Raw genomic sequence first — 18,956 nt, 5'->3', positions numbered from 1 at the left:
ATGTCGAGATCACGGGTTAACCGAGTTTCCGTCACAGCTACAATGAGTGGCCTTAATTTGGTTACTAATACTCCTAGTTCATTGGATTTATTTTCTAGACTACGAGCATTGGCATATAAAACTCCTAGGGAGAACAACCTATCCAAACAGGTCTTGGTAGCATTCACTTCCAATATCACCACCTACTACAATGACCCATTCTTCTCTGTTAGTACTCGTGTTACCACCACATTTCAGCAGCTGGACAAAGCTTCTCCATTACTTTCATCGACCTGTTCTGCTTAATATATACAGGGTTTTGTAACACATCTACAGGCAGTTTTTTTAGCCTAGTCACTAAATAAGCCATTACAACATGTCCAAGCATTTTATGACTTCACTTTGTACTTTACCTTCTACGACCTGAGTAATTGTATTGCAAACAATCATGCAAATCTCCTAGAAAGGGTCCTACAACGTCGCTTTTTTAAATGCGTCAAGTTGACAGAGTATACGTTAATTAGGATGTATATATATAATGGGATCGACTACGGGTGCAGTATTTTGTAATTTGAACTAAGTGCCTCGAAAATCTGCAAATTAATAATAATTGCATGCGAGCATTACAGTTAGACAAGTACTACTTTTCTAATGAATTCAAAATAGGAATTGTCGGTGAACTTGAACTGCATTCGCCTCTCAGTGTTTAATATCTGAGAAGAATCTACCAATTTTCCGTTCATTTAATGGAATATTTTATATAAGAGCATAACATTTGTTTAAGGTTCCATTTAGAACACCAACTTTTATTTTATTTGTTCTTTTATCTGATAAATTGTGCTGTAGTGTTATGATCACAGAAAACACATGTGGATAGCTTTAGATAAATGAAGTGAAATTTCGAGTGAAAATCACACTCTCGTATGCAATATTAGCCCACTAAGTGAACGGAAAAATACTAGAAAATGCTAGATATCATGATCTTATTGAACGCTGGAAAAAAAAAGTTAATACTCAGGTTTCAACTCAAGTGACCGGGGATTCCAGAAGAATGTCAAACAGGCAAGATAATCTCCTGTGATAACAGTTACACCATCTATAAAGTCATTGGCTCACATCAACGAATTTTCGAATGGGTTTTAATTATGACACAGCACTACATTTTGGCCGAACTTATACCTAGGATGTTTTAGAAGTTCTTATTGACGCCTGTTCGTCCACTTATAACGTGCTTTTGTTATATTTACAATATATTGTTGCTTTCTTTCACACGTTTTTAGATGAGTTCTATAAATGAATGCATAATGACTCGGTTCTACTTTCATTCTGGTCAATCTACTAGATTTGCTACTAAATTGCTCCAGTTGACTCCAATAATGACGAAGATGATGAGTGAGCCATGAGATATAATTCTCAGTTTCATTCCATACATCATACTTAGTCTAACCCTATTGTGTAACAGTGGTAAGAAAAGTGAGATATGAACTTTGTTGGGAGAATTTTACTTTGGACATTCATGTGCAATCAGTCAGACAATGAAAATTAATAGACAAAGGCAGTGTTATCTAATAAGTCAAGTGTTAGCTATCTTTCGCATAAAAAAACACATTAAACAAAGGCAAGCATACAGGTGGTTAATTAGATTATAGACAAACAGATACATACGCACATACCTAGGTTTAAAAGTGAATATTTGACAGTGACTAGTATGAATATCATGTACATATTCACGTTGGCATTATAAAGAGTCTATATAGGCCAATACGACTTTTCTGCATCATATATTTACGCTGCTAAAACCTTTGGCAGATAACACGTAAAGTACCCTGCTACAGATAGGGTCTACATCAAGGCTTTATACATAATAATTTAACGTGATACGTAATTGTTAAAATTAATAATTCCAACGTAATAACTAACAGTACTTGGAAGCAAGCAAATAGTCACTGGAGTCTTACTAAATTAAGGAGAATTTTAAAGTTATACGCCTTAGCAATTAGAGAAGTAAAGGATTTGTCATCTGTAAATACTCAAAAGTAGATCAGGACCGTGGTTTCGTTATTTCTGTCACCAGTTAACGATTCTGTAACTTATGTCGGAAACCTACTTTCTTCAATGAAACCAACAATACGTTATCACTTGACAAACCGATTTAACAAACACTGAGTGCAAATAAAATGCGATGGAGTATTTATAAACAAAATGGATGAAAAATGACAGTATTTTCGTTTATTTATCTCTTTTATTTGAAATCAACTAATATCTGTGCATGTGTGACAACGGTAAAGGTAAAATATAACTACTTTGTTTAGTTTGTGAGTGTTTACATGACAATCGTTTCGATTATTATGTACAAATATCTTTTTGGTTGATCAGTGGACAATAGGATTTTACATTCTTTCTTAATCCTAAAAAAGCAATTAAAAGTTCATTTTTAAAATTACCTTTACTACATCAGAAATTTACTGTCGATATAATAAACAGTGATACTTGAGTTATTATTATTATTTAAAAAATGCAAAATACATTTATGGATGTGACAACTGACTATAAATACTTAGTAACCTTAAAAGTGATCTAAGTAGTAGGATAAGTTAACCATACTTCAAAAGAGAGAGTCGGTACATCTTTGTTTTTTATTCTCCATAATTTTCTTATTTTGGGTTTGACCACTTGATAGATTAAGGCTGCTCACTTATGAGGTGTCGTCAACCAGGGAAAGAAAGCATCGAGTATCCTTGAATTTAAATGAATTTTTAAACTCAGCGACTAAACGTTTTTTGGGATGGACATCTACTAACAATTAGACTATAAATCTTTTGCAACATCATGTATAATTTACAGAAAGTCATCTTGAAGGCCATAAAGATGAGCTTTTATTGATCAAATTAAATTTAAATACTCAAAGTAACTAAATCTTTATCCGGGGGGGAAATAACTTGACAACTTGAAATTTTAATAGTTCACATTGTGGGAATAGCCGAAATAGACTTATCTTATAATTATTTTTCGCCATTATTTACATTTTTTCCAGAATGATTCTCATAATTTGTACGATTATCATTATTGACTGGGAAATTTTTCAATGGTTAAGATCATGAGTCAGTTGAAGCTAGACCACCATGGAGAACCTGGAGGCACTGGACGGCCGTTTCGTCCTATTGTGGGACTCCTCAGCAGTGCGCATCCACGTCCTCGCCCCCTGCGAGATTCGAACCCAGGACCTACTGGGTTCGCGCGCGAGCACTTAACCACTAGACCACTAAGGCGGCATCCCACGGTGTTAATGTCTAACTTCAACTAATCCACGAAATTGACCGATACATCCACCATAGTCTTCAGTGAGTTACTGTCTCACAGCAGATCTGGTTGAACTCCACTGGTCACTACTTCTCACTAGAACTCCAGGATATACCTCTTGAAGCCAGTCACTAGTGAGCATATGTTGATTAATATCAGATGGTTTTCAACTGACTCATGATCTTACCATTGAAATAACTATTCCCCCTCTACATGAAAGTTGTTGCTCCAGGACTGACCTGCGTCAACACCTGAACTAAGGATAGGGAGTGAAGTAGTCAAACTCGTCGACAACTTCACTTATCGTGGAAGTCTGATCAGTCCTAAAAGGTTGGTGTCTGACGTAGTCGTTGCACGGATTCAGAAAGCTTGCTTGGCCTTTGCCAACTTACGTCACCTATGGGGAAGACGAGTATGCTGTGCAGCAGTTCGTTCTGTCCTACTTTATGGCTGCGAAACGCGGCCATTAAGGGTAGAAGATAGTAGTAAGTTTCTAGTGTTTGATCTTATATGTCTTAGAAATGCTGCTCGCATCTGCTGAAATCACCGGGTAAGTAATGATGAAGTTAGGCGCATGGTACCAGAGATTAATGCTAAATCAGTTGATGATCTTGTATATCTACATAGACTGAGATGGTTGGGCCACGTGTTACGTATGCCTGAACACCGACTACCAAGACTCACAATGCTGATAAGTGTCGGAGACGGTTGGAGGGAAGTAAGGATCAGCCAAACCAAAACGTGGCATCAGTGCTTGAAGTCACTAACTTCTGGTCTGAGTCATGTTGGTAGATGCAGACCACTTGTTTGAGGTCCGTGCGACTATCATAACCAATGGTTGAAGACTCTGGGTGATATGGCTCGGAATCGATCACAATATTGCAGCTGTATACACTCTTTGTCTTCCCTTAAACCGTGAGATTAAAATTGCTTTATACTCTTATTTCTACGAACTAATTCTTCCCGTATTATACCCTTATACACAATCTTTCTTTTATATATTACTAACATTGAAGTAACTGCTCCTATGAATTTGGTGTTCATCTTGTTTGGCTAATCGGGTATGGCAACTTGGATTGATGAATGTATGTGCCTGGTCCTATGTTATAGGTGACTGACTGACTGTTTCCAGTTGCTATTCATTCTTCTCATTTCGGCTTCCGATTCTCGACTCACTGTGTTCTTTGATGTTCCACGTTTCTCTTTCTGTTCAAGATTACAAGTTATGGATTTTGCCATGATGCAGCTTGATGATTTCCAGAACGTACGTTCTACCCACCTCCAGCATTATTTCCTAACTTCCTCTTGAGCTGGAAGTTGGTTTCTTCTCTTCCACAGTAGGCTATTGCTGATGTTGTCCGGTCGACGAACATCGAGTATGTTGCATAGATAATTGTTTATGAATACTTGTACTTTTTTGTTGATGGTTGTGGTAGTTCTCCGCGTTTCAGCTCCGTACAGTATGACTGTCTTCACATTCGTGTTGAAGACTCTGACTGACGTTGTTTGACAGCTGTTTTGAGTTCCATATGTTCTACAGCTGCAGGAATGCTGGCCTTACTTTGCCAATGCTTGCCTTTACGTTTGCATCGTATCCTTCTTATTCATCGATAATGCTGTTAAGATACTTGAAACTATCCACCTCTTTCAGACTTTCTCCACAAAGCGCGACTGGCTTGGTGCTCTCAGTGCTCTACTTGGGGATCTTGCTTTTCTCTAGTGTACGTTGAGGGCCACGATTGAAAAGGCTTATCCGCCTGTTTTCACCTGTATTTACTGATGTGCCTCTTCACAAGGAGTGACTAGCGTAAGTAATGGGATAGAAAAGCTAGGATACTGTGAAGTCATCTAGCTGCATGCAAGCTGTTCGTTGTATTTCTTGCTCTCCCTGAGATGTGAAGGTCTCCATAATCCAATCAACCACCAAAAGCAAGAGAAAGCCGGAGAGTAAGTGTTATGGATGCTGAGGAATAATGTGCCAATCATTATCATGTTAAGTCTAGTGATATCCTTGGACATTAAATGAACATTTCCTATTGGCCGTTATTTATTTCACTCGTTAAATGTTGTACAGATATTGTTTTCTATTTTTATGGTACGATGAGGTCTGTTTGGTTAGTATATAAATAGAGTATGCCTGAAATATAATGATTCATTACTCAGAGGCTGTGACTTGCGTTCTAGACTCAACTGGCTGGGCTAGACAGGGAAGCGGGACCAATCAGGGCACTAGGTCGTTCGCTACGTGTTTTACGTGTCACTGGATTGATCGATATAAACGCTGCTTATCAAAATCTGCAGTCACCCGTTACAACAGTAAGTAGTCTTGTCTGACACAGATTCTAACTTGGAATGTATCTTTCAGCTGTCCTCCATGCACGGATTTGCAGTTTAGTTCGTCGAATGAATTCCTTTCTTGAATCTTGTCCAGGGTTTCAATGGAGATACATTCCTTATGATGATGCTTCTCGCGGTCTAGCTCCTCCCAGTACATGGAAGTTAGTTCTTCTTTGTTCCCTTTCCAGTTTTTCCCAAAAGTAGTTTCATTTTCTTTGAGTAGATCTTTCAAGGCTTGTAACCTGTTGTTGAGAGCCATCTTCAATTGGTTGAGTTTATCAGTATCTTGAAATAAGTCCGTGTCAAACCTTTGTAATGGTGTTCGTTCATTTTTTCAATGCTTCTTTAGTTTCAGTTTTATCTTGGAAAACACCAGATGGTGGTGATTTGAAGTTCTGTCATCTTCTCTCTTGGTTCTCACTTCTTTCACTGATCCTCTGATTCTTTTAGCAATGCAAATATAATCTATCTGATTTTCTGTAATATAATCCAGTGAGACCTATATAGCTTTTTCCGCCCATAACCATTATGTTGAGGTCATATAGAGTTGCAAATCTATCACCATTCTCGTTCCTTTCTTCCAGTCGCTTCATGCCATCCCATGATATCTTCATGCCCGGTGTTGTCTATTCCGACTTTGTCGTTTAGGTCTCCATCAGGATGGTTAGGTCCTTTCTTGGACACTTCTCTACAACCGGTTGCAGCCTCTTACAAAGCTGATCTTTATCATCTTTGCTTCCATCATTGTTGGATGCATAGCACTGGATAATATTCATTGCTTTTTCCTCCTTCTTTGCTCCGAAGAATGCCTTGATGACCCTGGGTCTATGAGGTTCACATCTTATAAGTACCCTTCGTGCTCCACTGGACAACATCAATTCAAATCCTTATGTATGCAAAGTATTTTCTTCTTCATGACCATAGTATAACAACATCTCTGTCGAATCTAATCTTTTCTGTCCAGCTTGTATTTAATGAGTTTCACTTATTCTGAGATCCGCCAAGTTGTAACTGCTCATTTTTACAGGTATTTGACTGTCCATTCAAATCCCTCACATTTGCTTGGACATTCCATGTACCTATATTAATTGTATCACTGATTTTCAGAAGGGACATTGGCCGTAATTTGGCATTAACTTTTTAAATAGGCGTAACAGTGACATTTAAGACATCATGTTTTATACAGAGTTACTAATATATTGACTGATCGCTAACCAAACGTAATAGAATACACAAATTACGTGGAAATTTGATCTACATTTCTAAACACAATGAATATTTCGAGTCTTGAAAAAGAATATTTTAAATTTGATTTTTATTGAACTTACACTAAATACTTCATTTCTAGAAGTATAATCCACATTGCGATCGAAATTTGGACTGGTCAACCAAGCTTTTAGTCGATGTAAAGAAACACCATGCGACAAGACTACTTCATAAAGAATTACAGCAATTAAGGAACCACATAATGGACCAACAAGATATACCTATTTCAGAATGATATACAAAGAAGAAAATGAAGTGAAATTAATAAATGCTCTAGTATCCATTTTATTATAATTCATCGTGAGTAAAAACTCTCTCTTAAACTTACATATCATAACAGTAGCATACATTCATGTGAAAAGATCCTATAATCACTATGGTCATTTGTATGAATCAGTTAACCTTTTTTGGTAAGTTCGGGGATAACATATACGTTTAATTCAGAGTTAATCAGTACCCTTTTCTTATTAAACTTAGCTACTCTATCAACTAAAATCATATTTCAGTAAATATATGATTTTTCATAATCTAATTTCTTTAGCGATTATCACTTTTACTTCTCTATAATAAATAATCATGAATTTTCAGATTTCATTATTATGTAATAATTATCCCACTTCATCTATATTACTTATATTTTGCTTATTGGTTAACTTACACATTAATCAACTTATGTTACTTAGAGATATACATTTCCATCAATAACGTTATAAGTTAGCAAACACTAAACGAAACATTCGATACATTGCACATAAATGTATAAAACAATCCTACCACAAATCATATCTTGTCCATATTTATAATGTAAAGTTAAATGTACAAATTTATATTTGTTAAATCACGTGGATATAAATTGTTAAAAACCATAGGTTTCTATGATGTATTATATATTCTTATTGTGAAGGCGTAAAAATTCTTAACATCTTACCCACAAGTCAGTGAAGTCGTTTGCAACGACAGCTGTACCCAAACACCGTGCAGGATTTAAACCAGCTCCAGAATATCTAGCCTAAACAAAAATAATTAAGTGTTACTAAATTGATGAAGAACAAATGATTTATAATGACAATCTACTTGAATCAGAGTCAGGCAAATATTACAACCAATTAACGGTTTCCATCACTTTTAATATATAAAGTATACTGTTTGTTAGAATTATAATAAATATCAAGTTGTTCGTAAGTCAGTAAGAATATTTCTGTTAATGAGTTTTATCGATCCTTGTCACTGACTTGACAAATATAAACTTGGAAAAATCTCTTTCCTGAAGTAGAAAGTTCAATGTGATGACTTTCAGTTTAATGATCGTGAAATCTACTGATGACAAGTTATATAGCTTGTTATTCATACCAGTTATGATGTGTTAACACTAGTGAACTTTGTTACGGCTTGTTGGCATATATTTAAGTTAAAACAACGCAGTCTGGAGACTATCTAGAAAATCTATGAAAATCTGGTAAAAATCTGACAGAATTTTAGAATTTAAAAGATCAACTTCAGAGTGCGATACTGGGTGTATACTTCCTTAACTTTCATATCATTGATAAGGAACGACAAAAGTTTTAGTGCTAAAACCCATGAAAATAAATACTATACCACACAACTGACAGAAACAAATTTTTAACTTATTCTTAATCAAACGACTGGCATGCATAACTTATTGGTAAGACCAATGCTTACCAATGCAATAATCACTATTAACAATATTGTTTAAACGATGAGCTAATTGAGAACAACTTTTTTTTAATGCTTTCTAATAAGACATCTTTTTAATTATTGTACTGCCTAGTGTTAACTCTAGATATGAGTTTGTTAATTTTGATATGAATTTTGACATACTGGAATTCAACAAATGGTTCTCTTTTCAACAAACCCATGTCTATTTACTTTCTGTGTTTACATATTGGGTAGTAATCAATTTTGCAATGATCAATTGAACTTTACAAACCTAAATCTAAACACAGAAGTAAAGTTAACAAACACGACTTGATTTTTCAGTAACAATAATAACAGAATGGTTGAAGGCTCTTTATTAGGTTCGCATTTTTAACCTTTCATTTGTTTATCAATGAATAGAATAAATTTTTTAAGGCTTCATATAATACGAAAGGAATTTTCATGATGAAAAATTATTGAAAACACAATTAAAACTGGAAGGATAAATCAAGTGATATCACAAATTAAATGAATTTGAAGTTTCGTCGCCACTGGCTGACTTTGTTTACACAACTTTTGAAAAGCTAGAGGTACTGAACAGATTTTGCGTCCTAATATGGGACTTTTTAGTAATATGCATCTGTGACCACAACAAGGACATAACCCAAAAGCTTTATTCCTTGTGATGAGCCCTCAACCTTAAAGTTGACTTCCATTGGTTTTAATACCTAGATTATGTGAAATCACAATGTTATATGACTTTTATCCATTATCACAAATGACATTTATCTCACATGCGACATGAATGAACTTGACTGGTCACAGCTTCTCACTCGAACTCAGGAGACTGCCTCTCAAATTTGGTCAGTAGTAAGCGACTTTTAATGTTTATTATTATTATTTCCAGAACTAGTTCTTCACATAATTATTCGTCAAAACTGAGTAGTCCTTCAACTATAAACTTAATATTGCATGTTGCAATAACTATCGCATAGGTCTTATGTACTAACAGTGTAGAGTACTAGACATTTGTCTTTAAAGAAGGTCTCTTATCAGTTAAAATTACATTCAATTTTATGTCAAGTTCAGGGTTCCAATGAAATAACGTATCAACACCCTAATGTTATATTACGTGGGTAAGATTTATACATTTATTAAATTGTCACAAAAATATAATGGCTCAATAGATTACAGATACTACTTGGACGTTGAAAATGCAAATGACAACTATAAGTACTTTAAAAGTATCATATTTTAAGTAGTTATGATATATAATAATTAGATTTCAATCAACTGACCGACGCTTTTAATTAAAAGTGACTCTTTTACTAACATACAATTCATATAAATTTAATGATCGAGTAGTTATATTTAGAAAGAATGAAGACATTCCAGCGAAAATAAATTTCATATCGAAGATATCAGTTACTAAAGCTATACAATCGTATATACATTTATTTGAAGATTTGAACATTAATGTGTAGATTATATTACTGATGAGTAGTTATGAGGTCTGCACAATAAAATTTTCAATACAAATATCAAGATAGTTCTACTGTATGGGGCAGAAAATTGGAAAACTACGAAAGCCATCATCCAGAAGATACAAATGTTTATTAACAGTTGTCTACGCAAAATAATTCGGATCCGTTGGCCAAACACGATCAGCAACAACCTACTATGGGGGCCCAGGACAGAGTGGGTTGGAGAATGCTGGTCGGTGGCCTATGCTCCATTGGGAACAACAGGTGTAAGTAAGTAAGTAAGTAACAATAAAATTGGTTACTGTTCGGTATTAACAATTTTCTGTAGACGGTACCGTTCCGAATCAGTTAATTTGTGGTTTGTATAGTTTAAAAGTAAAATCTTTTACACATGAAGTAAAACATGTCAATTTCGATAATGTAATAAGAAGATGAAGATTATCAGGAAACATGCCATTTTTAGTCTACAAGATGACATCTAGTTTTATAAGCATACAAACTTACCTGTTTTCTAGACTGTTTTTCATTTTATATGAAAACAATATTTAAGTGATATGATTTCAAAAATACTATTAGTATGACAGGCTACAATTGAATACAATTATCGTGAACAATTTATAAATAATATAAATTATTAAATAGCTTACTAATATTCCAACTAATAAGGCATGAACAACTCCCATTTGAAATGGTAAACTAGTAAATAATCCAGCTGTCCATATATTTGGACGAAATTCATCAGTTGTAGCTAGAATAGCTAATACAATTGCAAATCCACCAAAAAGTTCAAATCCAACAGCGTTACCTTGTGATATTAATGGATTTTTCATAACTAAACCAATTTTATTTAATTGTGATAAATCATTAGGCAATAAACTTCTAGCTATAAATGCGCCTAAAATTGCACCAACTAATTGTGATATTATAAATAGGATAGTATGGATTATTGTTATTTTTCTTGTAATAAAGAATGCAATAGTTACTATTGGATTAATTTGTGCTCCACTTATCGGTCCAAATATCCATACAATCCAAGAAAATGTAAAAAATACAATAATACAATCAGATACTGGATTGGTAGTTGGTGGAAAACTATATAATACAGCAACAAAACATAATGTCCCAGTACCAATTAATTCAGATATAAATAAACGCAACAAGTAATAAAAATCTGTTATAGAACATTTTGGCAATCTATCCATTGATGGTTTAATAGATATTGGTGAATTGTTTACACAATTTGAAGGATTATTATCATTTGTCATTCCGTATCTTTCAATATGACAATTACAAAGTATATGTTGATGAAATGTTCTCTAAAATGTATAAATAAGATATATATATATGTATAATAGTTCCAATTTGGATGAAATATAACCTCTCTTTTTTCATTCAAGTACAAACTAATTTACCCAGTCAATTTTATAAATTTCGACTTTGTACTAGAAATTATTATGAATATACGAATTTTCATAAACTCAGATCAAATATTTTGATTTATGAAAATTCTTATTACTAAACTTTGTAATCAGAGAGGAGTTTTGAGGATATTAAAGTAATTTAATTGTTGAATTCATGAGTCGGTTGAAGTTAGACCACCATGAAAAAGCTGAAAGCACTGGACGGCTGTTTCGTCCCAGTATGGGACTCCTTATCAGTTACTTCCACCAAGAGGTATTTCCTGGAGTTCTAGTGAGAAGCCGTGACCTATGGAGTTCAACCGAGTCTGTTGTGAGATATTAACTCACTGATGACAGTGATAGACGGTGGCGCGATTTCGTGGGTTGGTTGAAGTTAGACATTAACACTGTTGGGCGCCGACTCAGCGGTCTAGAGATTAAGTGTCCACAGGCAAGACCGGTAGATCCTGGGTCCGAATCTTGCGGGGCGAGATCGTGGATGCTCACTGCTGAGAAGCCCCATACTAGGATGAAACGGCCGTCTAGGTTTCTAGGTTTTTCATGGTGGTCTAGTCATGAATTCAGTAATTAAATTACTAAGCTTTATGGTTTACCATTGTAAGCACTTTTCACAGACATAAATAGTGTCGGAAATAAAATGAACTTTATTTTTTCTTGGACGTCATAAACAATTTTGTGAAACTGATTTGGATCATTAATAATATGATAGAAGAAAGATTATATGAGTACTCACATTTAATGCCCCAAATACTAGGTACGTATTTCTTAGTCACATCCTAACAGCTACAAGTACATTATTCTTAAAGCCCAAACAGATAATATAAAGCAGAAAATGTGGAAAGACACTTTATTTCTAAGACTAAGTTAGTTGCAAAGCACAGGAGGTATTAATTAGAATATGGACGTCCTTGAGTTTCTGAAAGCCTCTTAAAACGATGCGAAAACGAGCAATAAATTCACTATCTGTCGAATGATAATAAGGAAAACAAGACTAGTCTCTTTCCAGATTTGTTATGAAAGGTTACAAGTACTACTGACTAGTCGAAATAGTTTCAGCATTTGTAAAATTTAAAACAATTAGTCCGTTTGATAAATTTCGATAATGCAATGAGAAGACGTCGTTTATCAGAATTATGTGATTTATTTGCGCAATACATTTCGAACAATCTGATCACACATATACTTGTTAAGAACATTTATAAATGAAAATTAAAAGGTCAACTAGACAGGTTAGTTTAAGACTTAATTCGAAAGATGGGTCTGTATAAACTATATGTGGATGACATAATAATCATAGGGGATAAAAGTGAAGACATAAACCGCTTGTTAGAAGAATTCAGTAGTAGTCAAAAGCCCATTTCTCTTACATGTGAAGAAGAGAAGAACAACCAACTTCCTTTTCTTGACATCTTGATTAGTAGGAGAGATGATGGTTCCATCAATCGTGCTATATGTAGAAAACCAAAATGGACAGGACAATATCCTAATTTTCATAGTCACTGCCCTATTCATTACAAACGCGGTTTAATAAAGAGCTTATTCAATAGAATCAATCGTATTTGTACTAGTGATACTATTGAAGTAGAGATGAAGCTCTTGAGTGATGCGTTAATCAATAATGGTTATTCTTTGAAGTTCGTAAACCGCTGGAGGGGTTGCAATACGACTAGACCTATGACGCTTCTAGCACCCAGAAAGCGAGTTTATATTACGTTACCATTCAGAGGCGACACAAATAGTCTCATGTTGAAACGGGTACTTAAATCAGCTATCAACCGGACAGTTTATGCAGCCCAACTTGTGATTATCGAAAAGACAAGGTCTATGTTTCACCAAAAGCCCAAACAGCACGAAAGCGATTGTGTCACATCCCATTGTGTCTATCAATTTACATGTATGTGTGGAAACACGTACATAGGGAGGAGCAATCGTGATTTGCAATTAAGAGTGGGTGAACATATACCAAAATGGTTGCAGAATTAGATGAATTCCAATGGTCAAATAAGATCACAGGATAGACAGACATCATCCTCCATTGCGAAACATTTGATTGAGACGGGTCATAAGGTTGACATCAAATCAGCATTTGTAGTGTTATAAAAAAACTTTCAAGGACGTATACGAAGGCTTATTGAAGCCTTGGCTATACGCAAATTGAAACCTCCTTTATGTGTTCAAAAACAATTTGTCCTTACACTTAACCTACCCTGACTTATTATCCAGAGTGGTAATCACATTTGTTTCTGTGTACTTTATTATTTTTCTTTTGTTATGACTTACCCTTAACCTGTCTAGTTGACCTTTTAATTTTCATTTATAAATGTTCTTAACAAGTATATGTGTGATCAGATTGTTCGAAATGTATTGTGCAAATAAATCACATAATTCTGATAAACGACGTCTTCTCATTGCATTATCGAAATTTGTGAAATTTTTAGAAAATTTTCAAAAGTAATCTCAGGGATTCTTACTAGAAACGTACAATTCTTTAAGGTTGGGAGCATTTACTTAATAAATTTCGATAATGATATTAGAAGACGAAGATTATCAGAACTATGTGATATATTAGCGCAATACATTTCGAACAATCTGGTCACACATAAACTTGTTAAGAGCATTTATATATAAAAATAAAAGGTCAACTAGACAGCAAACGGGGTAAGAGGAGATAAGGATAATGATAAGAGTAATAATAATAATAATAATAATAATAATAATAATAATAATAATGTGAACACAACTTGAAACCTAATCACTCTGGATAATAAGTCAATATTACCAGGGTAGGTTTAAGGTAAGAACAAACTGTTTTTGAACACACAAAGGGGGTTTGAATTTTCGTATGGCTAAGGCTTCAATAAACCTTAGTATACACCCTTTTACACTTTTATACAACACCACAAAAGCCGAGTTTAGATCAATCTTATGGCCTGTTTCAATTATATGTTTAGCAATAGATGATGGATGTTTATCCTCTGCTCTTATTGGGTCACGTGATTGTATTTGTTTCTGAATCCATTTGGGTACATGTTCACTCACCCTAATGTTGAGATCACGATTTCTCCTCCCTATGTATGTGTGACCACACACACATTTAAATTGGTAAACACAGTGGGATGTGATACAATCGTTTTCATGTCTTTTAGGTTTTGGATGAAGCATGCACCTTGTTCTTTCTTTGATGATTACCTTTGCTGCTCAATACTTTTTATTGATGACTGATTTGAGTCTTTGTTTCAATATAAGGCTATTTGAATCACTTCTGAACGGTAAGGTGATGTAGACAGGCTTTTTCTCTACCAAGGCTACAGTAGGTCTCACTGTACCATGAAATTTCCATCTATTTATGAATTTCAAAGGATAGCCATTCTCCATTAATGTTTTATTTAACAACTTAACATCATCATCAATGGCGTCATTGGTACAAATACGATCGAGTCTGTTGAAAAGACATCTTATCAAACCACGTTTGTATTGCACAGGGCAATAACTATAATAACTAAGATATTGACCTGTCCACGTTGGTTTTCTAAAAACAGATCGCTTGACTGAGCCATCTTCTCGTCTACTCAGAAGTATATCTAGGAAGGGAAGCTGATTGTTTTTCTCCTCTTCACATGAGAGACTAATGTGGTTTATTTAATAAACGGTACATATCCTCTTTTCTCTCACAATCAACTAAGATATCGTCCACATATCTCTTATAAAGTGACATGTTTCCGATTAGGTCATCAGTCAGATTTTCAACATGTGACATGAACACATCTGCCAATAATGGTCCTAGTGGACTACCCATGGCAACTCCATCAATCTGACGAAAGTATTCACCTTCAAAAGTGAACTGAACTTTGTCAGTACATAATAACAGTAAATCTTTAAAAAGCTTTACAGATACACGTGATTGAAAATCGTTTACAGATATGTAATCACATAATATATCAATGGTTTTTTTCAAAGGTACATTTGTAAACAAGGAATTTACATCAAATGAACACATTGTCTTTTTCTTGATATTAATATCACCTAAATGATCAACCAGTTCAAAAGAATCCTTCAGATAATCTTCGTCTTCTAATATCATTATCGAAATTTATCAAAGGGACTAATTGTTTTAAATTTACTTGATAGTTAAGCACATATATGTAAATCACTAAGTAGTAGGCTTAAATTTCTACTCGATCTAGTTTTATTTTTGAGTTGTAGATTTATCTCAGTTTTTCATTAATAAACAACGTTGCTTAAATCACAGTATGTGTAACTTTACTTGATAGATGAGTTACATAACTTCACTGATAAAGTGCAAAACATTTATGCATATTTCACATATCATTTATGAGAAACAGTTATGTAGGCTAACAATATCGTTCTCATCAGAGCATCAGACCAGTCACAGTAATTTGTTAATCGAAAATTTAGACCACACAACTAATAAACAACAACAGTAAGAGTATGCTACCAGGTGTCGTATTAGTAGCAATGATATGAATAATACAGGCAATACAAAATTGTGTCTTGCAATAGAATCATGAACTCGACTTTCATCATATTTGGGACTTGTCGACTAAACATGTCCACATCCCAAAGTTTACATTCACATTAGGACTCAAACCCAGTAACTTTGTTATTAAACACCTAATGCATTATCCAATGAGTTACTGAGTACAGTTAACCACTCACTTGGACCACGGGTATGATATTTATATCATCATTAATGAGGGTTTAAACTATCACTCTTTTAATATTGTTGGCTAAAATGCACTTCGTAAATTTTACTGCTAACCAAAGTGTAAATTATTTCCAGAAAAGTCACACTAATAATACCTTGATAATGAAATAAATATTATTTGAGCCGTTTTTAGTTGTTTTTTTTAATGATGACCTTTAAGAGTCAGTATTTGGATTTTTTTCAAGATTAAGGATGAGAATAATTTGAAAGCATCTTGGAAGAACTATGTTATTATCAAGAATAAATAAATGTTTTAAACGCTGAATTTCAGTGATCGGATAATCACTTCTAATCATGAACCTTCTAAGTTCAAATCACAAAGAAATTGAAACAGTGATCATTTAAAGAATTCCAGGTGAAAATAAAACATCCATTGTTTGTTACCAAAGTTAGACATTCCTGAGTAAACATGCAAGATACCATAAAATAATAAATGACCAGTGTCAATTTTAAAAATACCGGTTAAGAATATGCATTATTTTTTCAAACACAATTTACTTATTCGAAGGTAAGTTATTTATTTATTTAGACACATAAACAATGGTACAAGGAGGCACCAAATTAATATACGCCACATAAATCATTCGATTAATGTGAGGGCTGGGATACTGCCTGGGTGTCTAATCCACAAAGCAATGGGACAACTTCAGGAGATGCAGGCCCTCAGGATCCTGGAGCCCATGTGCATCATCGGTTTGTAATCAGAGCTTTCCAACCCCACTAGGTGACCTTTCCGTGTACACCAACCCAGTTAAGGCGCCGGACATTCGCTTTTTTGTCCTCTCAATTTTGTAAACAACACCCCCGCCACGAGAATGCAGTGAGTAGGACTTCCTTGACAGTGGTTGTGTGCATGTGGCCATGTGAGTGCATTTCGAGAGTAAGAGCTAACTCTTTCCACTCTCGGCCGTACCAGAGCATTTGGGGATCGAATGTAAGTTAAAGTTAGAAATCTAACTAACAATTTAAACATAAATTGATAAACAGTGAAGAAAAATTAACTTAGTATATCTACTACATACCTTCATGAACAATTGATTTTGATGAATAAAAAAACCCAACTTACTAATAACTGATAAGAATTATGTAATTAAAATAATATAATGTTATTACTATAGTTAATGCATAGAGTTAAGTACATTTATTGGTGTTTATAGGTATGTTTATTTTAAATTAACTCGTAAATGAATCAAATCAAATTAAATAGATTGACTGTATTTGATTATATATGGGTGGAGATTAAATATTGAAAGTAGTATTTAAACTACAGTAAACTTACAGTAAAAGATGATCAGCTATTGGTTAAAGTGGAAATTAACATGCAATTGTTTATTATCATGAGTAAGAAAAAGAAATGAATAAACCAATTGAACATATGAATATTAGCCACTATGTTTATAGATTTTCTCTGTAATGACGAACATGACTAGCCAATTATGACATTTATGTTTTGAAACAACATATAGCAGTTCCTTCGAAAATCATCATGTACATACTTTGGTTCTTGTAATGATTATTAAATATTATTATTTGATAAACTATATCGTAATAAAATTCCTTGACGTGTTCAAATGAAGTATGGTTTATTTGAGAACAGTGGAGAACTATGATAAATGCCTGTGAGATACTCTAGATTAACCTAGATCTGCATATGCGGATACAGTTTATACGATTACTTTCTTTACCATTTCAATACCGATTTCTTTCTTTCTTGTCTAATTTACTATTCTTACTTTTTCATATCCAAGTTACACGCAAATTTATCGTCTTTTATTGACTGAATCCAAACATACTTTAGCTAATTTCCAAATTCAGATGAAATGATTATCAAGAGGCACTTCATATGATATCAGAACAAAATGGAAATAACTAACGGATTTGATAAGAATTCTTTAATTGTTTAAGATAGATCTTATTAAAGTCTAGTGCATTTTTCTGTAACGAGCACTGAATACGTAAAATATTTAGAAACGCCTTTCAAATCGATAATAATGGGAATAATGCACTGGATTTAACGTAAATTATCTAGGTAATTCCCACCAAGATAAGTACCATTGGATATAAAATGCTTCAATTTTCACTAGCAATATGGTTGAGGGAGGAGTGAAGCTCTTAATTGAAACACTGATGAATAATGTTTATTTACTGAAGTTTATAAAAGTATGGAAAGGCAGAAATAGGAAGAGATCTACCACGCTTTTGGCAACTAAAAGGCGGATCTGTATTGCCCTAACATTCAAAGATGACTCGAATAGTCTTGTGTTGAAACAAAGACTTAAATTAACTATCACTAAGAGACTTTATCCAGCCTAACTCATTATTATTGAAAAGTCAAGGTCCACGTTTCAACGAAGACAAACAGCATGTCAACGATTGTGTCTGTCAGTTTACATGCATATGTGGAAACATATACTTAGTAAGAAGCAACCGTGATCGGAAAGTCATAGAGACTGAACGCATATCTGAATGTCTACATAAACAAATGAACTCATTTAGTCAAATATAATCACGGAATAGACAAATAGCCCAGTCTGTTAAGAAACATTTGTTTGAGACTGGTCATAGAGTTATTATTAAGTCAGCCTTTTTAGTATTATAAAAACAGTGTTCACTAGGGTTTATTGAAGCCTTGGATATACGAAAATTAAATCCTCTTTATGTGGACAAAAACAGATTTTCTTTGTTTTTAACCTACCCTGGTAAAACTGATTTATTGTCAAGAGTGGTTTTCACATCGTTTGTTATAATCTTTGTTTCCTCTTAACTTATAATTTGTTTAGTTGAAGT

The 18,956-nt window shown here is 34.0% G+C and overlaps 1 protein-coding gene across 1 annotated transcript; it reads right to left on the bottom strand.

Annotated features, from left to right (window-relative positions):
- Positions 1-834: 834 nt before the first annotated feature.
- AQP1 (aquaporin-like protein) lies at positions 835-18,047 on the bottom strand. Its single transcript, XM_051214312.1, has 5 exons — positions 17,236-18,047; positions 10,670-11,338; positions 7,811-7,891; positions 6,945-7,103; positions 835-2,387 (listed from the first exon to the last, which is right to left on the bottom strand). The coding sequence occupies exons 2-5, from the start codon at positions 11,285-11,287 to the stop codon at positions 2,382-2,384; spliced, it is 864 nt and encodes a 287-aa protein (XP_051067470.1). The 5' UTR covers positions 11,288-11,338; positions 17,236-18,047; the 3' UTR covers positions 835-2,381.
- Between the last annotated feature and the right edge of the window lie 909 nt (positions 18,048-18,956).

This window comes from Schistosoma haematobium, chromosome 2, assembly GCF_000699445.3.
Source record: "Schistosoma haematobium chromosome 2, whole genome shotgun sequence".
NCBI lineage: Eukaryota > Metazoa > Platyhelminthes > Trematoda > Strigeidida > Schistosomatidae > Schistosoma > Schistosoma haematobium.
Note: the sequence above shows the minus strand (reverse complement) of the source record. Positions and strands in the feature narration are given on the sequence as shown.